The 27,841-nt window shown below is 42.1% G+C and overlaps 1 protein-coding gene across 11 annotated transcripts; it reads right to left on the bottom strand.

Annotated features, from left to right (window-relative positions):
* LOC148022010 (uncharacterized) lies at positions 1-27,640 on the bottom strand. 11 transcript variants are annotated; one of them, XM_087697582.1, is made up of 17 exons: positions 27,417-27,640; positions 27,233-27,318; positions 26,553-26,588; positions 26,418-26,462; positions 5,910-5,994; positions 5,746-5,819; positions 5,515-5,645; positions 4,356-4,604; positions 4,069-4,258; positions 3,498-3,961; positions 3,133-3,409; positions 2,885-3,048; positions 2,704-2,768; positions 2,566-2,587; positions 789-873; positions 457-688; positions 1-371 (listed from the first exon to the last, which is right to left on the bottom strand). In XM_087697582.1, the coding sequence occupies exons 2-15, from the start codon at positions 27,255-27,257 to the stop codon at positions 847-849; spliced, it is 1,854 nt and encodes a 617-aa protein (XP_087553708.1). In that variant the 5' UTR covers positions 27,258-27,318; positions 27,417-27,640; the 3' UTR covers positions 1-371; positions 457-688; positions 789-846. The 11 variants fall into 11 exon arrangements, with proteins under 11 accessions (XP_087553708.1, XP_087553703.1, XP_087553702.1 ...); XM_087697577.1 differs by having other exon boundaries at positions 457-493; positions 583-643; positions 2,885-3,409; XM_087697576.1 differs by having other exon boundaries at positions 457-493; positions 583-688; positions 2,885-3,409.
* Between the last annotated feature and the right edge of the window lie 201 nt (positions 27,641-27,841).

Below are 27,841 nucleotides of genomic sequence, written 5' to 3' on the forward strand. Positions count from 1 at the left end.
TTAAATAGTGGAATTCAATTGCATTAAATGGATGGATCCCGAATACAGTTTGTATGATGTAAAGGTACGAGGAAGTTATCTAAATTGAAAACTTCACTTGGTAAAATAATAGAATGACACTGGTTTACAAGAAGAGTACAGCTGGAGAACATTGAAAACTTCACTCGGCAAAATGATGGAATGACACTGGTTTACAAAAAGAGTACAAATGGACAAGAATGTTAAGACGAGTGAAGTATTTCTCTCAATAGATTTGCAGGATATTTTGTTCAGAATTTTGGTAGTATTAAAGCAAGTTTTCTTGCATTTCCAAAAATCTAGTTGCACCGAGACCCTGATTGTAACTGCTTACTCCAATTTCACTGAGCCACCTATGGATATAGTAAATGCACATTCAGTGGTGTACGTATCACAATCTAACAAAAATACAGATGCATGACACATCACTCTGCTTACCAGCACCATAATGCCAACTTTGAACTGCTATCAAGCACTGCCACAAAACCAAGCATTGACATGCACGTCATTCAAGTTATGGGGAAAATACAGGTCGGTAATGACACCAAAATCAAGCTCGCATACAGTAGCTGAATCTTTCTCAGAGCCCAAATATTTGCTGTACAGCTTTACTGCTACTTGTAATCTGAAAAGGATTCCCTTGATGAGCCAGCTCACTCAACACAGCATTCTGAAGCATAATCAACATGCCTAGAGACGTCAAAATTTAAACCGTATTGCTTCTCACTACAAAGCCATTGTAACATTAAAATATTTTTGTAGGGCATTACCAGTAAATAAAACTGCTGAAGTGAATTAAGACCATTGTCTAGTCCATCAGACAGTTGGCTATCTTCTCTTCTTCACTTTGAATACCTGTTGGAGTAAAAACTGTCAGATAATGCTGCATAAGAGCATTCCAGACAACCCATTTGTTTTATGAATTCTGTTGCATCTCAGATTGAGCCCCCATTCACTCATCTATACGTAGCTTTCACAAGACCAAACATCCCATAATTAAAAGCAAGAGATGAAAACTTGATCCTTGAGAGCAGTGATGTGTAACAGGAAAAGCAGATTCCAGCTATGCTCAGTGTTCCTCATTAGCCCTCTCATTCTGCCTATTCTGGACAGGAAACTGGAATTACCATTCCTGGAAGGAAGTCAGTGAGGTGTTCTGGTGTATTGGAGATGATTGTATCCTCTCTCTCTTCTGAAGTGTAGCAGGATATTAAAGATACATGGTGTTTAGATAGGTGTGCATACAGTTTCACACATATATGCATAACATGGAAAGTTTCTTCTCCAAACACAAACTAGGTCGCATACTGCAAGGTTCTACAGCCCATTCCTTAAGCAACTTTCCAGTATAAGGACAGCAGGGCAAGTAAATAGTGGCGACTCAGATAAGATGATTATTAAGTCCCTTCTCCATTCTGAAGTGTAGCAGGATATTAAAGATAGATGGTGTTTAGTTTGCTGTGCATACAGTGCAAGCAGATATATGCATAACCTGGAAAGTTTCTTCTCCAACAGAGACTCTATCTCGTACTGCAAGTCACTCCCAAGCACAAGGACAGCAGGGCAAGGAAACAGGAGTGACTTGGATAAGGTGATTGTAAGCACTAAGATCACTAGGAGCCTAGGTTTGAGGTCCACAAGTTTAAACATAGGATTTGCACTCTTAACATGTGGCCAACTCTAAGCCTGATTCTTATTTGAAAAACTAGATACAGTGACAGTAATAGTGACATGTGGGTAAAGAATGGCCAGTAGAGGTGATTAAAAATTTCTCAAGGCTACACTTCAGTGTTGTCCCTTCTTGTTTCATGTGTGTTCCACATGTCCCCCACATGATTGATGTGGGTATCAAACCTGTAAGTTGCCACATCTGCAGCCCGTCATACATCATGTAAGCCTCTGTGTAGTTCATCTCTAACAGCCTCTGGCTAAAATGCATGGACTGCATCTTGAGGTGCATTGTACTGCCATGACATGGCAAATACAGACCTCCACCATGGTTAGGAAACATGTCACCTGCAGCATGTACTGTCAAGGTTGTATCAACAGACTTCATTCATATAGCAGCTGCATTTCTTAGGCAATCAAGCAGCCAGCACAGTCTCAGCATTGTCTACAAAACACACAGCTATGCCTGGTCCAAACCACCTTGTTACAGCTTGTATCAGCTTTAAACACCTACAAACATCTAGAAACTATCCACTAGCAACACCTTGCTTATTTTGCCTTTCTCACTTGCCATACTTCACCCAGGCTCCAAGTTTTAGTACCTAAGGTGACATAACCTCAACCTAAGTCTTATGCATTGCTAAACACCAATCACAGTTCTCACAAATGACATGAAAAGAGACAAATTAGAGTCTCAGACAAGTTACACACCCCACTAGTTCTCCACAAACACAACCAACTCAAAAACCTTTAACATTACTCAAGTTTCCTAAACTGCATTCCAAAAACACAAGCTTGCTGCTTAAGAGAGGAAACACCAATCTCACATACAGATGGGAAATTCAAGGTGTAATACTCAGAAAAATGATGAGTTCGTACCTGGCTGGTCCTTGACCTCCTCCTGCACAAAAAAGATTTCATTCAGGCAAAGCAACTCCGTGTCGGTAAAAAGGCATGACCATCTTATGCATCCAAATTTTTTGCACTTGTAAACAGTAAACCAAGGATCAGTTTTACCTTTTGTTAGATTCTGAAACCCATAGAAACACCCCAGTTGCTATTATGGTAGCTCCCACAATAACCTGGAGAAAGAGAAACGAGCTTTGAGCAGACACACTCTTCCTCTTTCAAAAAGTTCATACATAGCAAGCTTCTCCAAATTTCCAGACTATGAGACCCGAAAAGCAGGTATCATCACCTTCCCTGTCGCCTGTAAGACATTCCATGAGTTTCTACCATCATCCTTGTCTTCCCTACTAGCTGTCCCACAATGTTGACTATCAGAAAGCTCCAGAGGGTTTTTAAGTGCAGATGTACCATCCCCATGACCAGCATCAGACAAGCATTGTGACTTATCATCACCTGCAGTTCCACTATGAGCTGCCTCTGCGGAAAGACTTGAGGGGCTTACAGAGAATTCCAGATGATTTTCAAGTGCAGGTTTACCATCCATGTGACAGGCCTCAGACAAGCACTGTGCCTTATCAGCATCTGATGATCCATTACGGTCGACCCCTGCAGAAAGACTTGAAGAGCTTACAGATACAAATCCAGGAAGAGAGTTCCCTTCCAGAAAAGCTTTAGGAGCTTCTCTTCCTTCTTCTCTGGAATTCATATCTCCTTCCAAATTCCTATTTGGAGCAACCCTCACTTTCTCAATTGAATTATGTGTCTGCAGCTTGCCACCTTGGGCAGGAAAAAGTGGGCTAGCATTAGCAACGTCCTGCAGCAACAAATCAAGCAACCATCACTGTGAGCCTGAGCGTCTAGATCCGTTTTAGTTGGCTCAATTACAGGAGACTGGTTGATACCTGAGCCAATGATTTCTCAAAAGCTTTTATTTTATCTTTAACACTTTTAGTTGTTCCATTTGAAGTGTCTAAGTTGTCAAAGCTTTGGGATACAGACTCCAGAGACCCTGTGTGTAGATCAGACAATTGTGACTCTTTTCCAGCCTCAAAGACTTCACAAACATCTATTGGAATTGCAGTTTCATCATGGCCCTTGTTACTATTGTCTTTCGATTGAACTTCCCCTGGCCCATCCAAATTAAGAGGCATAGCTGTCGAAGTAGTTTCATTTGAAAGTGGAACCAAAGGTGTTGGCGAGATTGATCCCTCCCTAGAGACTGAGAGACTCCCAATATTAGGGTCCTCGTGGGACACCTTTTCAGCTGTACCTAGTGGAGGGGTCTGCTTGTCATATTCAGCAATAGCATGCGCACCAGGGGAGGAAACAGGAGGTGACAAAACAGGATGGAAGGAATTACTAACACCTGGAAAGCACAATATGTAACTGTCACTAGGAAAGGTTCAGCTGATTCATGACATTTCCACTGGTTATTGAATTTATAAGCATACAAACTTGGATCGTTATTTAAACCTGGATCATCATTTAAACCAGCTTCTGTTTCAGTTGATTTGCCAGAAAATTTTCCTCTTGTGATTTCATCAGCACCAGGATCTCTTCCGGTGTCCAAAGCAGTGGATGTGGATGACTTTTCTGACTCCATGATGCCATCTGGGACCAGTACAGAAGCACTTGCAAACTGTCCTGGCAAACCAGGTGTATCCTAACCATCATTAAAACACATCCAAAATTACAAGTTCTATCTTTAGAAGACTTTCTTTTTACATCATGTATGCTATTGAAATCAGACTGTCCAGTACCTTTCCACTTGTTTCATCAGCGGGTTCTTGCTGTTCAATGCTTGTTTGATGTAGGAACTCAGGTAGCGTTGATGCACTGTCAGTTTCTGAGCTTCCTGTTTTGTCATCATGAGTCTCTACTGATGTCTTTTCATTTTCTGGTGGAGAGAGGATAGATGACTGGGTTCCATCATCTTCCATCAGATGTGGTAATTTCTGCTTTGTCTGCTTTGAGACTTCCTGCTCTCTCCTTTTCAAAGCTGCTGCTCTCTGCGATCCATGGGAAGGAAAGTATGAATGGAGCATACATTTACATGTGCATTTACAAATGCATACGTGTACAAGTATGAAAGTATGAATGGAGCATGACCAAGTCCCAAGACTGAAACATATGTGGCCCTAAATTTTCCCTTAATTGCCTTAGAACCAAATGTGTTGAATGTAAATACAATAACTTGTAGCTTTAGTACTATGAAGCTATGCAACAGAAAACCATGACATCTTCTTTAATCATGTACCCAAATGTGTTGAATGTAAATACAATAACTTGTAGCTTTAGTACTATGAAGCTATGCAACAGAAAACCATGACATCTTCTTTAATCATGTACCCAAAGTATGATAAGTACAAATTTCAACCAACCATGCAAGTACAATTCCCACTATGATTGAAACAATTAATCATGATAGTACTGCACACACTTTTAAGGCCAAGACCTTTTGCAATGCCAACCATCTTTTAACCTTGCAACAGTTTCGCAGTAAAACAAGTATGCAAGTCCTCCTCTGTATTGCCAACCATACAGATTAGAGAGTAGCATTTAGTCTATCCTGAGCCCTTTTAAGCCATTTATGCAAGGCCTGATTTGGTTTTTTAGTAATGTTCACACTACAAACTCACCACGGTCAAAACCGTACAAACTGGGTAAACTAATCACGGCCTCATTCTAATGGAATCACAAGTGATGTTCCAGCATGTGCTTAGAAGTGCACTTCTAAGCACGAGCCGAAATGTTTAACAACACCATGAGGCTGCTAATGCAAATATTTACCAACAAAAAGTAAATATCATTTACTAAATCATAAGCACAAACCTCACTTAACTATCCATTTCTCTGTCAGAAAACAACAATTCAGCCTACATGCAACTTGCTCAAAGCAATCGAGAATCAGCACAATACCATTACTTCAATCCTTCGACGCTCCTCCTCTGTCAGCACAAAGCTCAACTTAAGATGCACACAACCTCCACCCTTCAAAAGCAGCACTTCATCACAAAAACCCTTCTCAACAATGGAAGGAGTGATGATCTCTGAACATAGTCAAAACAACTCTTACAGCTTACAGTCACAAGCGTTGAAGAAAAATATTTGTTAAGAAGCTAACCAAAAATAAAAGGACTCCCAACTCACCATGCTTGGAAATATCCTCCCCCTTGCTTCCAAGTAGCGCAATCACTAAATTATCCCTTAGGTTAAGAACAGGACTGCAAGAAGGCCAAAAGAGCCCGTCATGATTAGTTACCCCAGAGTGAAAATTTAGCCATACTTCAACACAGGCAGTATCTCCTACATACAAGACAAAATCCGAGTTCCATGGTGGCGTCTTCCCACCATCAGTCTTGCTTGGCTTCGTCTGGAACTCCCTTTTTCCCACTGAGACTGCAAGAGAAAGATGCAGATTTTATACAGCACCATTCAAGGGACTTCATACCCAATTGGCTGATACAGCATGTGCAGATCTTAGAAAACCTTCGTCGTACAATCACAGGTTATGTAACCAACTCAAATCAATAGTGATCAATGCACATATGATGGGACGTTTCAAATAACACAGCTAGCAAATGGTTCAGTTAACACCACTAATCGTGCTAAATTACTGCGTGACACAAAGCATTAATATGGTTTGCATTAACAGTAGCATTTCTATAAACCAGGTAAAGGAACAACAAGAACCCTACAGGAGCAGAACTTACTTAAAGATCACAAAATTATTTTCCTTCTACGATATTTATTCATTTCTCTATCACTCCTTGACAAGCTGTCAGAATTAATTCAACCTCTCTCCAGAGTCCCAAAATTTGCAAGATGTTCAGGAGTCAAAAAAATTTCACCCTTTGCACTTGACCAATCACAACAAGGTACTATTAAGCAAAGGCTAAATTAGACCACAAACAATGTTACGTTATGAGTCGTGACAAATTCATGGCCAAATTTATGCCTTTGAGAATAGCCCCAAAATAGTCCAAATTTTAATCAGCTTTAAAAAGTTATTGGTGGGTGGCCCTACATCAGAGCTGAGGGGAGCTGTTCTTCATCTTGCATGATCATCATCATCTCACACATAAGTCACTAGCCCCTCCACACCAGCCATCTGCTACCGACACAAGCTCTTGCTGTTCATGACCACTCTATCAACTTCCACAAGTCTCAGCTGCTGGAGACACTGCTGCTGCCAAGACATCTCCATCTGCAGCCAAGACAGTCCCTGCCATCAAAACACAGCATCTGCTGCCTTCGATTGCTTCCATGACTGCTGCAGACTTCAAGCAACATCTGTGAAAGGGTTTGCAGAGAAAATACTGCATGTAATATCGCAACTAACACATAGTGAACTCACCCAACAACATAAAAGAAGAAGAACTTGAAGGATGAATGAATTAATGGAAATGCTCGACGAGCAGATTTTGTCCAGCAACCATTGTCTTTTATTGGAGCAGACTGAGGGAGAGAACTAGAGAGTACTGTCCTCTCCAAACAGATCCCAAGTGCAACAAACCATCAATGTCAGGATGTCAAGGGAGAAATCTGATTCAGATGGCTAAAGACAGTAGAGCAGCAGGCTGGATGTCGAAATGCAACAATCTCTGGAGCTGGAACAATGGAAATGCAGCAATGTACTGCTTGGCAACAGTCTCTGCTGCAGAAGGGCAGCTGGTCTGAAAATGCAGCAACCTGGAGATATCCCACAGTCAACAGCAGCACCAGCAATCCAAAACGCAGCAGCATGAAACCCACAGAGCAGGCTGGATGCAGGTAAGCTGAATGAAAACATAGCTGTCCAAGACCATAAAACAGTAGCCAGGCACCACCAAAAGGGCAGGCGTCAGCACCAACTAGATGGGCATTCAATGGAGGAGAATGATGACGATATTGAAAATGGAAAGCTCGCAGAGTGTGGGAATGTGGGATGAGGAATGGATGCCCACAACATGTTTAAGGAGATTTTTGGGCATCTATCCTATTGTCACAAATAAAATGCCTTTCTCCTAAATAGGTCTTGTGGGGCTGTTTTTGTAGAGTTGATGTAACCGACCTTTTATATATCAACTACTATCAAGATATAATTGGCTCAATTGCTCGAATTAATTTGATTCTAATAGAGCTTGAATATAATTTGTATATTTGTTAAGTATTTTTAAATTAGGGTTAATTCGTAGGTGATCGATGGACAGAATGCCCTATGTTACAATTGGATCATCATGGACAAGATGCCCGAGAGAACTAAAAGCTTAGTCAAGTGGTCAAATTGACCAAAGGAAGGGGGCGGTCACATTAACTAAAAGCCCACTTTTGGTAAAGGCAAGGGTGCCCTATAAAGAACAATCGCATGGCAAGGTTGCCAACGTAAAAGTATGAAGAGATAATAAGGGTAGATGAGGGTTGTAAACAAAGCACGGGCTGATAATAGAACTCAGTAGGGTTAGGGTAACTCAAGGACAATGAACACTGAAGAATGAATGAATAGATACAATGCTCAATGTAATAAACACACTATGCAAAGTGAATGCAAAACCTCATACTCCCATGTCTCTAAAGGACCAAGGCAGAGAGTACGAGCTGGAGAATGTGTCGTACTCCATATGGATCCTGAAAGGCAGCAAATAGTCTATAAATGATCAGTAGCAACACAGATCAGGGTGATGAACCTATCCAGATCAAACTCACCAATGGCAGCAGCAACAGGGTGGCCTGAATAGAGTGAAGTCGGACAGACCAGCAGCCTAAAATGCAGGACTAGCCTGCACTGGCGACTGCTCCAAAGGAGACGAAATACGTTTAATGTCAATAGACAGCTGAAAACACAGTCTTTTGGCTGCTAAATCTGGTGGGTGTTTGCAATAGAATCCTCCGAGCTGATCCTGGCATAGTTGTCTCCATACATAGTGCAGACTGATCCATACGGTATGATCCATACGATACTTTAGTATGAATAAACTGCCCCTTTTTATGATCATCGATATATGATGTATGATGTATCCACTCCCATCTATCTACTTGTAAGTTGTAGCGCATGTTGCACATGTGCATATGTAAATTAAGTTTTAGCTTGTTACCCTCATGTAGCATTGCTATTTTGGCTTTAAACATGTATTCTATCATCTATAGTCCAAAATAATCAAGTTAGTTTTTTTTTGTACTAGTATCATACCGTATCTTATAAATTCTCAAGGTACCAGTTTTATCATACTATACAATATTATACCTTTGGTTCCTGAAAACTATGGATCACAATGATTGTGTGCAACAATAAACACAAATATGGAACAACTCCTCGATGAAGAAGACAATATGGGGGTTATGTGTATAGAGCTAGACCTAAGAGACTACCATGTGAGCTGCCGCACATATGATGGATTTAAAGTCAACCTCTCTCTAACTGAGAAGGGATAAATATGCACAAGCGCATGTTTACAAGAGTAGAATGTCAATGCATGGAGTAATGCAAAGGACAATGGTATGACTGAAATGCTACCATAGAGACTACCATGCAAATGTTACAAATTTATTCATCCCCTAGATAGGCATTGTCAAGCTACTCTTGTAGAATTAGCACTCTTGGGCACAGCTACCCATTTCCTTTTTATCAAGTAGGACAGTTCTATGCAGTCTACAGGCGTTTATCAGCTTTAACGGGTAGTTGAGCAGACTCAGCGTGTTGCATAAGTTGCCACGTGGCAACTAACAGTGCTGCAAACATTTTTCTCATTATTTTATTCAACACTTGCAGTTTTACAGCAGTCGGCCAGTTTAAAATTTGGCCGACCTGATTATTTTTATCGTATTTCTTTATGCCTATTTATAGGCAGCCTGCATAGTTCACCACACTTGTCTGTTTTCAGGTGAAGAGAGAGATCGGCTCATGCAGATACTTAGACAGTCTCTTTATATATCTGTCTTCTTCATTTCAACATTCATTTGCTGCAGATTTTTGCATTCTACTGTCTATTTTCTCTCTCCCTCTTCTCTTATGTTCATCGGCTTACTGCACATTGCTGGTTTTTGCTGTTCATGAAGGAGAAAAGGCTGTGTTTTCAGCCTTTTGGAGTAGATTTTGAGTTTTCATCACCTTGGGCAATTGAAATACATTTGGGACGAGCGGAAGAAGCCCTAGCAAGCATTGTTTGCGAAGTCAAAGGGGGCTGCCCTTGTTTTTGTGTAGGTTATTCATGTGACAACGTCTTCCAAGATCGGCATGGGGCTTCATACTATTATGGACAATAAGATCCTCGTGTGATCAACTCTTCCTTCAAATTAGAAGCTCGTCGGGGAGAATCGCTACATTTGGCGGGTAATGAAGATATCCATCCTTATATGGGCTATGTGTTGCTATTAAGGCACATAAAGGACCAAATGGTAATGAAAATGCCAAATTTTATATAGTTGTACAAATTATTTTAGGCCATTCATTGAACTCATTGACAAGTGGGGATAGCATTGAACTCATTGACAAGTGTATACTCACAACTCGTGATCCTTCCAAGCTTTCTGCTTAAAGAAAGTGTTGCTCAAGGTATAGGCACATTGGGATAAACTAAATGCCTACATCCATTCTTTTCTCTTTCTCTCTTGCACTCCAAAGGTTATTGCTCACATCGAGCACTTGACCGTGGCTTAGGAGATATGGTTGGAGTAGGATCAAATGTAAAATTAGATGACCGTTATGAGGCGGGTGTCTCTAGAGGTTCAAATGCGGACTCTAAGTCCTAACAAGCCTTCTTCTATACAGGAGCATATCAATAAGCTTCAACAATTGCAAACACAAGTCCAAAACGCAGGCAAGGTGATTATCTCGGAGGACATGATGATAACTCTTCTTTCCTAGTTACTACCCCGATTCATAGCATTCTATTCCGCCTTAATTACTTCACGGTGGACAAATACCCTTAAGTGGGGAGGCGGTAGTTCCGATGGTCTTGGACCAAGAGGAACAACTCAAAGGTCAAAACACTCCCAAGTCGGAGCCATTGATAGGTCAATCTTCCCAACAAAAAGGGGCAAGTCACATCACTGGAAGAGGGATTCACCCGACAAGGACAAGGACACCAAGAAGGAGAAAACTACAAAGGACTCAAGAACGGTGGTTACTTCTTCATAGGCCGCCTTCCTCCATTTGGAGGTGGCTAAGGATGCTCCTCCGTTAGCCACTAACGCAGCTATGTTGGCCCCCCAATCTTATGAGTGGATTGTGGATAGTTGCACTTCTTACCACATGACTTCTTCTTTTGATGGTCGTATGCATCCAATGCACGGGTAAATTCTCACAGCAGGCAATAGCTCTTTAGTCCCTGATCAAAGGCAAAGATGATATGCAATTCATTCCAATTGGCAAGGTAATGCCCATACATCAAAAGTCCTCCATGTGCCAGGCTTGGGATATCATCTTCTTTTAGTGAGCAAGATTTGTACTCTTGGCCTTACAATCGAGTTTGATAAGGACTCCTTCCGAGTTCTTGATGGAGCTTCTCAACGAGTTCTTTGAGCAAGTCATGAGGAGAATGGAGTCTATAAGATGCGGACTTCATCAGCTTTTACTTCTCTTCTTCTTTCTTCACAAACTTAGACTAAGCTATTGCATGCTCAATTTAGCCACCTCAAGTACCAGTACCTTCAGAAAGCCGCTCATGGTCAACTTGTGAGTGGATTGCCAGAGATTGGGATGAGCCACCCACCATGTATATCTTGCATCATGGCAAGCAGTATAGAGATGCTATTCCTAGCAAGGTTTCACATAGGGCTAAGGAGCCCTTGAAGCTTGTTTCAACGAACTTATGCGGACCGATGAGGATAACGTTTCTTAAGGGGATTTTATACTTCATGCTAATTCTTGATGACTTTAGCAAGATGACTTGGGCACATTTCTTGGAACTAAAGTCTGAAGCTTTCTTACACTTTAAGGATTGGTTGATCTTCAAGGAGAACAGGTCTAGCAGGAAACTCAAGTCCTTGCATTCCAATAAGGGAGGAGAGTTTGTCTCCAAAGAGCTAGCCATGTTTCGTGCAGATCATGGCAAGCACCAAGAGTTTGCCAACACAAACACCTCTCAAGAGAATGGCATATTGGAGTAAAAGTATCCCAGTGTGATCGAGATGGCGCAAACATGATGAAGCATTGGCATACACCTCCGTGTCTATTTCTTGAAGCAATGGCCACCGCTGTCTACATCCTTAATCGATTCCCTACATCGACCGTGGTTGGTATAACACCTTTTGAGGCTTACTTTGGTCAAAAGCTGAACGTGTCTTATTTCAAGGTGTTCCAGTGTGATGCTTAACTTTGGAGCCACTGCCTATTAAGGCTCCAGCATCAATAGAGGAGGAGATTGCTTCACTATCGAATTCACCCGTTGAGCCAGCCCTAGTGGACATTCCAAAGACTTCGACAAAGACAAAGCGGCAAGAAGAGTATTGGCCTCCTCCTCATTGGGCACGTGATACATGCCATGATTCACGGATTGAGGAAGTCCCTAAGAAGTGGTAGCCATAGGATGCCCCACGACGATCTCTAAGGAACCAGGCACACTCCACCAAGCTTGTTTGTACTAACTATTGTTTGATGTCTCGTGCCATGCATGATAGAGAGCCCACCTCCGTGAAGGAGACCTTGCGTTCACAGCATTGGAAGAAGGCTATGGAGCAAAAGTTAGATGTGATTGAGCAAAATAGCACTTGGGATCTTGTGCCTCGGCCTGCCCATAGAAAGGTGAATGGAGTCAAATGAATCTTTAAGACCAAGTACCATAGTGATGGCACTCTAGGTAAGCACAAGACACGGCTCATTTGGCAAGGGCTTTGCACAATTGTCAAGGGTAGATTTTCATGATATCTTTGCACCTACAGCTTGGATGGCTATCAATAGGGGCGTTATTGCCTTAGCTTTATTAACTTGATGTGACGTCTGCTTTCAAACAGGCTCCACATGCTTGGAGCAAGAAGATAGACTTGTCTTCAAGGGAAGTTAGGGTATCGACATTTTGCTTCCAATCCCCGGTTGTATGTCCACACCTTCACAAGAGGGCACGCATTAGTGCTTTATGCGGATAATCTCAATGTCTCATCTTGATAGGTGACCGTGCCAAAAGGACAAGCAAACAAAGGAGGCACTACACAAGGTATTCAAGATGATGGATATGGACCTTCTCCACTTCTTTCTAGGTCATGAGATTTAGTAGACTCCGGGGGGGGGTTTCATCTCCTAACAGCAATACATACAAGAGCTTTTGACTACGTTTGAGATGGAGGGGTACAAGGCTATTTCTACTCCTATGGATCCAAACTGGAAGGCTATAACCCATGTCGATTCACCAGCCGTAGATGCTACTCGCTACAAGCAGTCGATTGGGTCATTGATATGGCTCCTTAATATTCAGATTGATTTGTGTTTTCCTTTAGGTTTGCCTACAGGGTTCATTAGTGTTCGTTCATTGGAAGGCTGCTATGAGGATTTTATGATTCCTAAGGGAGCCTCGTGTCAAAAGTGGATGTAGTGATGGAAGCATGGAAAACTATTTTAATAGACTATTGAACACGAGAGAAAGGAAAAGAGAAACACAACAAAAGAAAAAAACACTACACAAAGAACTCTAAAGCAAAGAGATGCTCGAGAAATGGAATCCATATACCAAGATATGAGACAATACAAATCCAACATGAGTCACTGGCTATGAAGGCATCAGCACTAGCTCCCTCTCTCCACGAAAACCTCAGGAGGTGAAGGACACATGATGATACAAACTGTTGAGAAAAAGTGCCTAATAAATAGGCCAAATCAATGCTATAAATGATGTCAGGCTGGCCAGTAATAAATGTTGGTCAGCCAACAATAAATGCCCTAAACACCATTAGAATAACAAATATAAAATGTCTAAAATATCTAGAATGTGCCCAACTCTCTCTAACATGAACAAACTCACCCATGATCTGAGAGAGTATTAGCGGACATGTTAGTTCATGTGTGAGTTTGTGCATGTTAGAGAGGGCTGACCTACCAGACTTTTATCAATGCATCGGGAAAAACCCTCTATATAGATTAGGTTCACCGACCCTATCTCACCACCCTCTCACACTCCCTCTCTAGCACTGGAGAGTTGTGAGGGATGACCACATCACCTGTACTAGCAAACATGAAGAGAGGCCCCTACAGCCATTGTTGGGGCCACAGAGCTGGAGCCTAAACCTGGACCTAGAGATAAGGAAGACGCACCGAGAGGCGTCACCCTTTGTCATAGTCCGCTCTTGCTCCTGCCGGAAAGCGGCTAATGTCATGCAGTCCTTCTGGAGATGTCCCTTCTTGCCACAATAATAGCACTTAAGACTTTTTCTTCTTCCGCTATATGGCACCCCTCTCTGAAATTGGAACATCTCAAGCACCAAGAGATAGCATCCTCATAGAAACCTGAAGCTGAACGCATCAAGTTTCCAACATAACACTTGTAGATGAGTAAAGAATATCTACATGCTGACTATCAGGAGAAGATGCCGGAGGAGCCATGATGAGGGGGATACAAAGAAGAGGAAGAAAAACAAGGGATTCTCACTACCAAAAGATAAGCATACTAAAGATATGGGAAAGTAAGAGGAGGAATGTGCTAGAGTGTGCCCTACAAGAATCTACAAATATGCAAGTGGGAGGTACTGATGTAAAGAAGACATTTAATCCAGTCATCTGTCAGGCACCTCCAAAATGTTGTCACCTAATCAACAATGCTGTTGCCAACCCTTGGAAGGTGACTCCTTGCTGTCCCCTACCTGTTGAGGCCCCCAAATGGCTATATTCTACAACAAATTGCTACTCTTTGATTAGAAAATGGACTAGCAGCTCTCCCTTTCCCTCTTCCAAGATTTAAATTGATTAAATGGCTTAGACACAGCCCCCAAAAACGTTTTCTCGGTTTGCATGGGCGTTTTCGCCAAATGGCACCCTTCTAAACCCATTTTTCAGCATTATCTAACCATTTAATCAATTTTAGAATTAAACAATCTTGAAAATTAATTTCAGCCCTTCTAACCCTGCCTAAAATTAAATGTGCCCATCCATAATTAAATTGGCTAGGCCATTTGTAACCTGGAGTGGTCCCCGACCTGTGTTGACCCTTAGACTGGCATTAGTTAATTAATTAATGCTAGTCCCTATGGTCACCACCAACACTTATTGGCCAAATAATTGTCCCGGGGTTAAAATTGACACCAACTAACCCCCAAAGCCTACCTAGCATAACTTATCACAACTTTTGCCTTGACACCCACTGTATCCTTGGGTCCTTAGCCTCTTACCATGAAATAACTACCATGTGCATCACACGTGATAAACAACCTTGCATATTTGATTAATAACTTAAGCAAATGTTATCAATAAGATTAAAACATCTCAAAATTTCACATCCGTCCGTGACAGACCTCCCTCTTGAAATCCTTGCAATCATCCTTAATTGCATTGCATTGTGCCAAAATGAAAAGCATACTATACTGTAATTTCCATAAGGCATCACAATCACAACATTGCACGCTATTGTCCAACCATGCTATATGCCCCAAACTTGTTGAAAATTTCCAACCAGCATATACATAACATAAAACTAAAAATCATTCTAAAATTGTTGCTAGAAACTCATTGGATGCACATAGCTCATGTTTCTCAATTGTTCTGACTATCAACCATAGAAAAGCATCAATTCAGCATAAACCATGGCTGAAACTATCAATGGCATTTACTAACATACTGTTGTCCATGGAACTAGCTCTAAACCATTGAAAAGTAAGCATAATTTGATCATAAACTGGTCACTTGCTGATCTAAGAACTCATCACAAACTACTACAAATGTGACCCAAAACTGCTCACAGACTGATTGCGAAAACTAACCAATAATCAATGCAAAAAGTGATACAAAACTGATCCCAAAGGTGACCATAAATAGTTCTCAAACTGATCAAAAACTAGGTTGAAACTAATCAAAATTTTTGTCTCAAAATTGAGGCAAAATTCATGCCAAACTAATCATAAAGTATAGTTTCAGTGCCCAAGTGAAACTCATACTCATCTGCATACATCTCATAGTGACTAGTACACTGAGTAATGACCTCATGGCAAACATACTATCAGCACAGTGCCTTGGATGCATACTGAACACATCCAAGATCCACTACATACGAGAGTTGTCCAAAACTGGTGGAGTGGAAGTGCTACCTCCCCCTTGAGCAACAGGCAATGCTCCAGACCCCTGTTTTGCTAAACCTGGCTGAGCTCGAACTAAAGTCAGCACTAGCTGAAAGGCATCTCAGTAAAGTTGCAACAATTGAGGATGGTCTATCAAGTCATCCTCTTCAATCCACTTTGCATCTATTGGTGAAACAATACTGAAGCTTCAACAAGAAGCATATGGAAACTTTACCTCTAACTTTACTTGCCTCAAAACCTCCACAGGTTATAGGCATTTCTTCCCCATAAGCATTGCCATGCTTTATACTTTCACATTGCTGCAATTCCAACTTAACTAATATGCAACATTGCATCCAGTTGACTAGCCCCTAATCACATGCTAGGAGCACCGAGTGTATTACGAAACATTTTTGTTTGCATACTTTGGATCATTGCGATGTGATTGTACATGGGAATTTGCATACTACCAGCCATACCAAGATACATTTTCCCATATGTTGCATGCATTACTAGCTGCATTTGTCCTCATGATCAACACTGTACGGAGCATTTGCATAACCAGCATTAATACCATGAGTCCCAAACATAGTGGGCTGCATATATGCATTGCCAAACTTGCCACTTTATGCCCCAATATCTTGCCAATGCTGCCATAAATAGGGCTTTGCATATCCCCAGCCATACCTGAATACATTGGACCTTGCACACCATGCATTGGCTGCTGCATACCATGGGGATTTGTGCCATACATTTCCGTATGCGGTTCCTATCCAACCATAGCATGAAAAATCATGCTTCTACCGAAATATCCCAATTGCCTCATCATAGCATGCATGCCCAGGTGTCCAAAATCCATTGAATTGGCACTTTCATGATGGCCTTGTATTTGCATTCCTTGCCCTATGGGTACCAATTGTTTCACTTCATTAGAATATTTGGGAGCTTCAAATGAAGAGTTTGGTATTACCTTCAGTGCACCTTGCTATCCCGAAGGTGTAGAAGATGTCTTCTTCTTCTTGCCTTTACTATCCCTCTTTAAAGCATTCAAACATCGGGTAAATGGAAGATCCTTCGCCAAATCAGTAATGAGATTTGTTGTTGTCCTCATCCGATTCTTAAACTGGTCATCAAATTTCTCTTCACTTTGCTAGTTATCAATTTCATTATGCCTTGAAGGCCCTATAACTTACCCAACAGCAATATTTTCAGCTTGTTGTCCATGATCCATGGTTTGAGCCTTGTCCAAGATCAAGCACTGCATTTTCTTCATTTCCATGTGAATGTTCATTTTGAGAGGTATCATCACTGCTTGATTGCATCTCACTGTATGAAGGCATACTGCTGTAATTTCTCAGCTAAGAGAAAAAATCAACACTAGCACAAAGTTGTGGCTTGCAATCAGGTGCCTCGGGCACACCAAATCAAGGGATTTGATGGTATCCTAATAATGGAACCATGAAACCAGACTTTCTCCTCAGATAGGGTCGTAAATAACCTGATTAAGTACTAATTGCAACAAGCATAAAAGTCACATAAATTAAAAATGTACCCTTTACTCTTGGACATTGGACAGTCTGTTGGCCCCAAAACTAGCGCCCGTTGTGGTACTTCTTCAACTTTTATTGCAAATGGATGGAGTACAATTGAGATCCTCTGATCTCCTCCACTAATCCAAGTGCCTCTTGCTGTTAAAACTAACCAGCAAGCCTCCAAACCAATTTGCCCCTTGGTTTGCTAGGGATTAGCCTTCACCTTGCTCCTTGAAAGACAAATTCAACCCCAAAACTGATATTGGATAGCTAGCCTCTTGAATCTCCCTAAAATTCCTCCATTTTAGATTTTGGAATTCAAGTCCTAGACCCTCAATTCTAAGCATGCATCCCGAGGTGGCTGTCAAAACCCTAATATTTGTTGCAAATTAGTGTTTACAACAGAGATTGACTGAAATCTCTTCCTCTGATGGCTCAAACTACTAGAAAATGCCAAGATTGTCAGAAGTGGAGCAGCGGTGGAAGCATAAACATGTGCTGAAATAAACTGTTGAAACACAAGACAAAAAGAGAAAAGAAAAGAACACGATACAGATGAGAACTCAGATGTATGCACGGGAAATGGAATCCATATATCTGAACACGAGACAGTCGCATACAACAGTGAGTCACTGGCTGCGTGGGCACTGGCACTGGCACTGGCTCCTCTCTCCACAGAGTCTGCAGATGGTGAAGATGAAGTTACTGACTGAGGAGGAGCCACTGAGTATAAATAGGCTAAAAAAGTGGGGAGCAATAATGCTGGTCGGACAGCATTAAAGCTGGCCGACTGGTGCATAAAATGCCCCAATGGCATAAAATGCCACACCAGAAAAATACCTAAAATACCTAATAAAAATGCCCAGCCCAGATCAAGCTCAGACTCACACATGAGCTGACAAATACTCTGCTAACACCCTCTCTCAGATCATGGGTGATCTGATACAATACAATAGTACAATGAAAAGGGATCAGAAACTATATAACATAGAACCACCAAGTAGAACCATGGATACCCAAGCAGTGGGTGATCAAGCCACCACCAAGGTGCCTCGGAGAGAACCTGATATCGATGTCGATCGTACCAAACACCTGAAAATAGAGAAGATCATAGCATGTCTCTGTGTCCATCATCAATGTCTCGCAGTAGCATACAAGACCATCCTGTCAAAAATGCCCCTGAACATAGGTGACCATGGATTCCCCGCCTTTGGCCAGACCGCCAAAGTGTCCCCTCATGTGAGCTCCAGACGAAAGCCTCCCGCTCTCTGTCAGATAACTAGCTCAGCATGAACCTGGATGTCAATCCCAGCTCTAGGATTTGATTCTGCCAGACTGAAGTCGATGCGTCAGGGACGTCCCTCTCTGGAACCTGTGCACCTGTATAAAAGTATAGATGAGGCGCGGCTGCCCCATCTGAACACCCGCTCACACTCCCTCTCTGGCACAAGAAAGTCGTGAGGGATGACCTCATCACCACCACTAGAAAGCAGCCGAGGAAGGGGCCACCAAGCCCTTCCCGCGATCCGAAGAAGAGGATCCCTTCCGCGCCTTGGACTTCACCTTGGTCGGAGGATCGGAGTCGGAGTCTGATGAAGGAGAGGACTCATCGGTAGAGTCAGCATCCCGCTTCGTCTTCTGCTCCTCCTTCCTGGAAGCTGCTAACTTCTTGCAGTCCTTCCGCAAATGTCCCTTCTTGCCACAGTGGTAACACTGGGCCTTCGACTTCTTCTTCCCGTCACCCCTCTCTGAAGCTACATAAGCCTCACCTCCATAATGTGCCGGAAGCCGCCCCTGTAATCTCAAGGATGCCTCATGCTCAAGAAGCATCGAGGTCATATGTGTAAAACTGACAGGAGTCGATAATGTCTGCGCCCGCAAAGCATTGGCCACTCCATCAAACTCCGGGGGGAGCTTGTAGAGGACCGTCCCGACGAGATGCGCCTCGAGAAGAGCAGATTGCATGTGCCGAAGCTGGTCTTGTACCTGCGTAACACGAAGAAGAAAAGACTGAATAGTATCTTTCGGCTCAAACTTCATCTGCTGGAGCGGGCCATAAAGTGTGACGGCCCGCATGGTGGAAGGTGCCTCGTACATCTGCTGCAACTTCTGCCATACTTCAGGAGATGTCCTACAGGAGGTAACCGCCGGTAAGACCGCTTTAGAAATACACCGAAGCAACGCCGAGTAAGCACGGGCATCGTCCGAGTCCCATGTGAGCACCGCTTCCTCATGGTTGTCCTCATCAAAGTCTTCAGGAAGAGGAAAAGGACGGAGAGGTCGAGCAAGAGCTCCACAGACGATGTACCATAGCCGCTTCTGCACAAACCAAGCTTTCATGACAGCACTCCATGTGAGATAATCAGGTCCATGTAACTTATCATCAGTGGAAGTGCACGGAGGAGCCATATGGAGAGGATAAGAAGAGAAGTAGAGAAGAGATGGAATTGAGGGAGGAAACACAGCCAAAACACAAGCACAGACTACAGAAAATGAGAGTTCACAAGCCAGGATAACCCAATATCTGATCAATAGAAGACAAAATCTGCTGCAGAAAGTCAAAAAATCAGTCAAAAACTGCCAAAAACAGCAAAAACGGCCTGAAGGAACAGCCACCCAGCCACGAGAGATGCTGAATCAGCAAAACGCAGACTGTAAACTGGAGAAAACAGGTAGAAAACTGTCGCCAGCAGTTGCAGATGAAAAACGCAGGCAGCAGAGGGTGCGTAGGTAGCAGAGGGTGCGGAGGCAGCAGGTGACGGCAAAACTGCAAAAAACGCAGGCTGAAAACAGCCCCAAAACAGGTCGCCTGGCTGCGACAGCAGTCGTCTGATCAGCAGGGGTACAAAACAGTCCTGAAATCAGCAAGAAAACACAGCAGAAACACAAATCCTGAAAACTGATACCATGTCAGAAGTGGAGCAGCGGTGGAAGCATAAACATGTGCTGAAATAAACTGCTGAAACACAAGACAAAAAGAGAAAAGAAAAGAACACGATACAGATGAGAACTCAAATGTATGCACGGGAAATGGAATCCATATATCTGAACACGAGACAGTCGCATACAACAGTGAGTCACTGGCTGCGTGGGCACTGACACTGGCACTGGCTCCTCTCTCCACAGAGTCTGCAGATGGTGAAGATGAAGTTACTGACTGAGGAGGAGCCACTGAGTATAAATAGGCTAAAAAAGTGGGGAGCAATAATGCTGGTCGGACAGCATTAAAGCTGGCCGACTGGTGCATAAAATGCCCCAATGGCATAAAATGCCACACCAGAAAAATACCTAAAATACCTAATAAAAATGCCCAGCCCAGATCAAGCTCAGACTCACACATGAGCTGACAAATACTCTGCTAACAAAGATAACTTGAGACATGGCTAGGGGATGAGAGAGAATGCTGTAGAGAGAGAAATTTCAGAGTTTCATCGCGAGAAACATTGAAAAACTGCTGTTGCCTTGCTCAAACAGCCATGGAAGCTGTCACCTATAGCTTAGGACCACCAAAAAAACTACTGCCCCATCCTATATGTCGTCATCTGTACCAAAAGGACCTTGGGCTATTGTCATCTGTTCCTAGAGGGCTCCAAATTGTTGTCACATGCTGTAGGATTGATCCCTGGTGGCTACAAATCACATCAATAGACTCTCCTTACTCTCTAATAGCCTCCTCCTCATGAAACCAACCTTCTTTCTTGGAAAGGGCAATAATTCCCTAATTAAATACTTGACTACAGCAATCACCAAATGAATATAACTTAAAATGCACAAATTATCTTAATAATCTCATACATTGGACACCCTGTTAGCCCCAAAACTAGTGCCCCTTTTTGTATTTCTTTAACTTGATTACTAATGGAATGAGTACAAGCTAAGATTCACAATCTCCTTTGCTGTTCCAAAAAGCCTCTTTGCTCTAGCAACAATCAGCAATCAATTCGAGCCAATCGCCCCTTGATTTTTCACCCAGGACTTGCACATTTGAAACATCATCTGGCCAAATGCTGCCCCAAATTACAATGAATGGGCTAGCATTTGAATTCCTTGACAATTACATAAATTTCAGGTGTTGAATTCAATGTACGGTACCTTCACCAATTGGCATAGGTCTCAAGGTGGCTATCAAATACTAATTTCTGCAGAAATTTAGGGTTTACAATAGAGATCTCTTTGCTTTCCACCAAATTTGGATGATATCTGCTCAAAATGATTGAGAAATGCTAAGATCTCTTGAGAAGGGATTGGAGAAGGTGAGAGAAAGCCAAGATGAGAGAGAAATCTGATTTTCTTCACGAGATAACCCTAAATTCTGCATGCTGCCTGTTGCATGCTCCAGCCTGCATTTAATGCAGTCACCTACTGCTAGACACCTCCAAAATGCCATCACCTAATCAACAATGTTGTTGCCAACCCTCGAAGGTGACTCCCTGTTGTCCCCTGCCTATTGAGGCCCCCAGATCGCTGTCTTCTACAGCAAATTGCTATTCTCTGATCAAAAAATGAACCAACAACTCTCTCTTTCCCTCTCCCAAGCTGTAACTGATTGAATGGCTAAGATCCAGCCCCCAAAAACGTTTTCTCAGTTTGCATGGGCATTTTTGCCAAGTGGCAGTCTTCTAAACTCATTTTTCAGCATTATCCATTCATTTAATTAATTTTTAGAATTAAATAATCTTGAAAATTAATTTCAATCCTTCTGACCCTGCCCAAAATTAAATGTATCCAACCATCCATAATTAAATTGGTTAGGCCATTTGCAACCTAGAGTGGTCCCCAAGCTCTATTGACCCTTAGACTGGCATTAATTAATTAATTAATGCTAGTCCCTAGTGTAACTACTGACACTTATTGGCCAAATAATTGTCCCAAGGTCAAAACTAACATCAACTAACCCCAAAGCCTAACTGGCATAATCTATCACAGTATCCTCGGGGTCCTTGGCCTATTACCATGAAATAACTGCCATTCGCATCACATGTACCAAACAACCTTGCATATTTGATTAATAACTTAATCAAATGTTATCAGCAAGATTAAAGCATCTCAAAATTTCACGTCCCTGTGACAAGGTGACAAGCTTCACTCCCCCTGTTTCTCTCTCCTCGATAGTAGCAACACAACCCCTCCCACTCAGTGGGAAGTATTACAGCCCTTGCAATGGCAAGCGGCGGAGCATTGCATCCTTGGATATCCAAATGGGCACTAGCAGCATTGGTCACAATGGTTATTAAAGTGACCTAGTGTGAATGCACTAGGGGCACTATAGGGTTAGGGCAGTCGAGTCCTATTTATAGTACTCAAGGCCTTATTGTGCATATCATTATGGTTTTATTTAGATGATGTGGGCTAGAGGTATGGGATACCAGATCTTAAGAGATGGTCATGGCCCAACACACTACTAGCTTCCAAGTTCGAGGAAAAGCTTATTTGGCTCTATGGCTGGAAGCCTAGGAGGTAAGTATGATGTTCAAGGACGTAACAGAATCTTGCAAGAAGTCAACCACAGACTACAGTTTTCACTTCCTTAAGCTAAACGACAATTAGTGGTTTCTACTCAAAACCGTACATTAATATAAATGGGCTATAACTAATGGCCGAATGCTTAGTACCATTATAAGCAAACTCAATTTATGGAAGATAGCTATTCCAATCAGATTATCTAAGGCAAACATTTGCATGTAGCATATCCTCCATGGTTTGATTTGCCTACTCAATTTGTCCTTAGGATACTCTTAGGATGACATAGACGATCGGGTCTCCAACTTCTGAAAGATTGTCTGTCAAAAATTGCCAGTCAACTTAGGATCACTATCACTAACTACTTCTTTGGGCAAACCATAAAATATAAATGCTTGGCAAAGAGACAAGTCAAACCATAGCTTTTCACTATCATAGACCCGAGCCATCTTCGTCAACTAGTCGACCATAATCTGGATTGCAACATGCCCGTGATTTGTGGAGGGTAATCCTACTGCAAAGTCTATGGAGATACTACAACACTTTTTATCGGGAATTTGTTAAGTATGTGCCATCTCCACTTGTTTGTGCCGTCCAACTTTATCGAGCAAAGACTGGGACACTCATACATGTAAGTCTCAACCAAAGTCTTCATGTGCAACCAATAGAAATATTGGCTAACCAACGCCAAAGTCCGTTGTATGCCAAGCTATCCCACACTCGATACATCATGATACTCATACAAAATCTTTTTGTAGGTATACTTATCATTGGACACACACTTTGCCTTGTTTCAACAAGTAATTCATTTTTAATTAAATATTTTCCACCATCTTTCTCTCGATAGTAGTTAGTTTTTGAGTATCCAAACCACAAAAGCTCCATAGACTACTAGGTCCACTCCAAAAGTAGTGACTCACATAATGATATGTACTATAGGACCTTGAGTCCTATAAATAGGACTTGGCTGCTCTAACCCTAAAGTACCCTTAGTGTATTCATAGAAGAAAGAAGTAGCATGTAAGTCCATTTGCTGTTTGGATTAATGAGCTTGATAAATGTTTTCAAACATTGGAATGATTGGTTACTATTTCACCGTTATTGCAAATTATCAATCCTAATAAATCCTATGAGGTTCATATGGATGTGAGTGATTATGTTGTAGGCGGTGTTGTTTATTGGGATTGTTTATATGATGCTTGGTTTATTATTTGGACTGACCACTATTCATTGAAATACCTCTACGATCATCCCAATCTCCTTGTGGTGGAAAGGCGAGGTGGGCAAAGCTTATGCAAGAGCTTGACTTCGAGATTTGTGGATGTGCACAACCAATATGATTATCGATGCCCATAATCGGATTCTTAAAAGTCAATGCTTTGTTTGTCTTTGAGATTTCTATTGATTTTTATCTCTCAAGGGCCGTTGTGAGAACGATCCTCCCTTTGGTAGGATTTGGCAATCTAGATAGACTGACACATTCATACACTTGGATAGTATGGGTTAGTGATATGGGAAACTGGCTCTTGAAACATGATTGTGGCCTAATACGCTACTAGCTCCCAAGCTTGGGGGTGAGCCCATTTCACTCTGACTGAGAGGTGAGAGGTGAGAGGTAAGTGTGATGTCCATTCCCTTTATGTCCTTTGCCATGGGTATAGCTTGTGTTGTGTTTCATGTGCAAGTTGGATCTTAAAGGGATGTTTCACCGAGCCTTCCCTTGCCATCTTCCCATAGGATTTTGTAGGCCCTGGCCATACATCAGTCTGTCAGGCCACCAGAACTTTCCACTTCCATTGGAAGCGGGAATTTTCATGATCCACAAGTCTCATGCTAATGCTTTCTTTTTGTCCACGAAAACACAAGACTATTTGCATTAAAGTGCTTAATTTTTTATGGCCTACCAAGAAGTTATAGGGGCATAGAGCACATACATAATGTCAATTCCGCCACTTAGAGCATGTCCCTCATCTGTTGAGAAAATGAAGTGAAATAGAAGCTTGAAGTTGAAAGAGCTATGGCTTCTCTATTAGGGTTATAGCAAGCGACTGTTTTTTTGTTGATTGCAGCATGTAGACTTGATCATTTTCCAAACTTTTTATATGGATAGAAAGCCTATCTCATGGGCTTTCAAAGCCCCATGGTGCTCGTCAGGATTCGTGGACTGCAGGCGCGGCGTCAGCAGTACGACAGTTGTAGGCACATTCTGGGCAGGGAACTGATTCAGGCGGAATGCTGGAGCAAGGAGGTGATAATGTCGGGCTTTGAAGTGATAGGGAGGAGCACCTAGAGCAGAGGAAGAGTTCCCTAGAAGAAAGCACGAGCTGAAATGGCTTGGAAAGAGAGATTCAAGTCCTCCACTGAAGGTGGGTGGCTATGGAGGTAGGTGAGAGATTCATGGGAAAGAGAAGGGAGTCAAAAATTCAAACTGGAATAGCCCAATCAGTGGCCAAATGACTCATTAACTTGAAACCCGCTCTGACACCATGTTAAAATATTGAGGATGCATGCTAAGGAGGATCACTGATGAGCAAATAGACATTCATAATGAGGCATACGCATTGACAAAGAAGAATAATTGATATTATCCAAGCATAATGCAAGTGCAACTGATGATAATGGCTGATGAAATGAGTGTGGGGATGAGTGCCTTTTATAGGCTTACAATAGGTGGTATTGGTAGGTGAGGAAAGATGGAAAGTGACTGCGGTATTCACCAACTGTGGTTTTAATAAACCATGCATGCATGACCTAGTCTAAGGCTTTATTTGCAATGTGTTTCTTTGCCTTGTTTGTTCCTTACAAAGAGGCTATGGTGGATGTGATTGCACATTTCTCAACATCATCCTTCATCCACATATCTTTGTTGGGTTGTGTATCTTGGACTCTCACAACAAAGGCATTGAACTTTCTACTATAACCTCTTTTCACATCTTCGTTGGGGTATGTATCAAACGACTCTCTCAAATTTTTTTCTCTCTTCCTAAATCACACCTAAAGTGCTCACTATCTCACACTTCCTTCATATCCATTAGTAGAAAATGCCACCTTTGCATCTTTGTTAGGCTAGAATAAAAACTCTGAGCCTCTCCCTTTCCTAGCACCTACACCCTTTCTAAGCTATAACACAGCTCAGCTCCGCAAGTGAGAAGCCACAAGGTAGTACTGTGTCCAGTAGGTACAAGGCATGTTCTTCAACAGGATTGAAAGCTTGACATTACAGTGAGCTTTTATAAAGATTTGCTTCCTGCAGGGGACAGTCCTAGAATTAAACATGCATGCATATAATGTAATTATCAGATTGACAATCCAATTCTGGCAGTCAAGGCACTCCTAATCACTCTTATGTATAATCTAGCTACCTAGGTATCAATCTGTTTTCTGGCAAACAATGCAGGCTTAAGCACTTTCTTCTCCATGGCCAAAACATGCATGCGCATAGCAGAAAAAATTGTGCAATATTCGCAACAAACCCTGCCTTAGATGTGCACATACAAAGATTGTCAGAATGCAGTCAACATTTTCATTGGCAAAGTATAGATGGACTTTAATCTTTTTACTCTTGGAGTACTTAACCATGCATATTTGCATTTGGACTTTTTTGGCAAAACAAACTAGTTCAACAACAGAAGCTTGGCAAAGCACTGGAAAACTTACTCCAAAAAATGATTTGATTACCTTTGACTGACACGTACTTGCCATCTGCCAAAGACACACATATGGCGTATGAGTAAGCCACTTAACCTAGTTAGTAAGGGACATTTAAATAGGCACTTTAGAAGCAGGACTGACCTTCTACCGCATCAGGCAAATCAAATGCCTCCAGAACTGCACATGGTATGATGGAAATATTACCACAATATGAATATAAAACAGGGAAAACGCGTGAAAGAAGCAGCAAGACAAATATGTCACGTTATGTACAATGACATAATCACGACATAACCATCAGACAAACTCCACAATCAACACTGCCACAGTGAGCTAGGATCCCATTTTGTGGAAAGCTCTCTAAAAATCAGTGGAAGGAACAAAGGTCTAAAGGTGTTCATTTGCCAAATTTCAGTTGCTGAAACCAGATTAACTGGGCTACATTGGTAAGGTGTGCCGGCCCCAGCACACAGGACGAGCAACAAAATCCTACCAAGGGAACTGATTACCAGGTTAACCAGGCTATAGTTGTTGGAACCAGATTAACTGATGCTGCAATAGCAATGAATGCTGGTCACAGCGCATGTGGACGAGCCATGCTGAGGGAACGAGCCACCAGTCCACCAGTACAGATAGGAGACAAAACATGCATAGCTCAATCAAGAGCATGTACAACTTAACTTCCCCCAAACATGCATAAAGTCCGCATGAAGGAATCTAGAAACAATGCGATTCGCCAAGCGCATACTTCCATCAAAATTAGAAGGATACAAAGAGCATAAAAATCTCTTATAGTGCACTAGAAAAATCTTGAGATTCACCTGATACACGAATGCTTCCTGGCATTGCAGAGCTGTTGGTTTAATGTCTGTGAGGAGCAATCAATTGATCGCTTGGCTGCTTCAAGCTGCATCAAAGCCTCATGTACTGAGAATTCGCGGTATCCAGCAGGCTATGGGGCCAATTGCAAGGGTTGTCACTGTGCAATCTTAGAAGCAAGATTACCTGGATAAATCTAGCGACAAATTTGCTACTTTGAATTGGATAAAATTGTTCGATATCAAGCCAGACAGGGGAAGGGGCGGTGGTGCTAGGGATGCGATAGCAGGGAGGAAGCTTTGCATGGGAAGCGGGCCACTCTCCGCGAGAAAAATTTGTGGCACATCACGAAGCCATAGCCAAACCTTCGGATAACAAGCGGACTTCCAAGCCAATTGGAACCCAATGTTGGAACCATATTTATGAGAAGGGAAAAGGCCAAGAGCAAATGGTTTACTCGTTGTCAATTAATCATATTCTCTCTCTTTTTTTTGTAAAGGTCCATTCTTTTGAGAAGGCAGCTTAGTGTCCAAGATGACTTCATGTTGACAAATGCGGGGGTCAAGATCTCAAATCCTGCGGATCGAGCGGCTCAGTGGTGCCATACCTCT

Source organism: Lygodium microphyllum, chromosome 17 (genome assembly GCF_053477565.2).
Source record: "Lygodium microphyllum isolate KBCC chromosome 17, Lygodium_microphyllum_v1.1.10, whole genome shotgun sequence".
Lineage (NCBI taxonomy): Eukaryota > Viridiplantae > Streptophyta > Polypodiopsida > Schizaeales > Lygodiaceae > Lygodium > Lygodium microphyllum.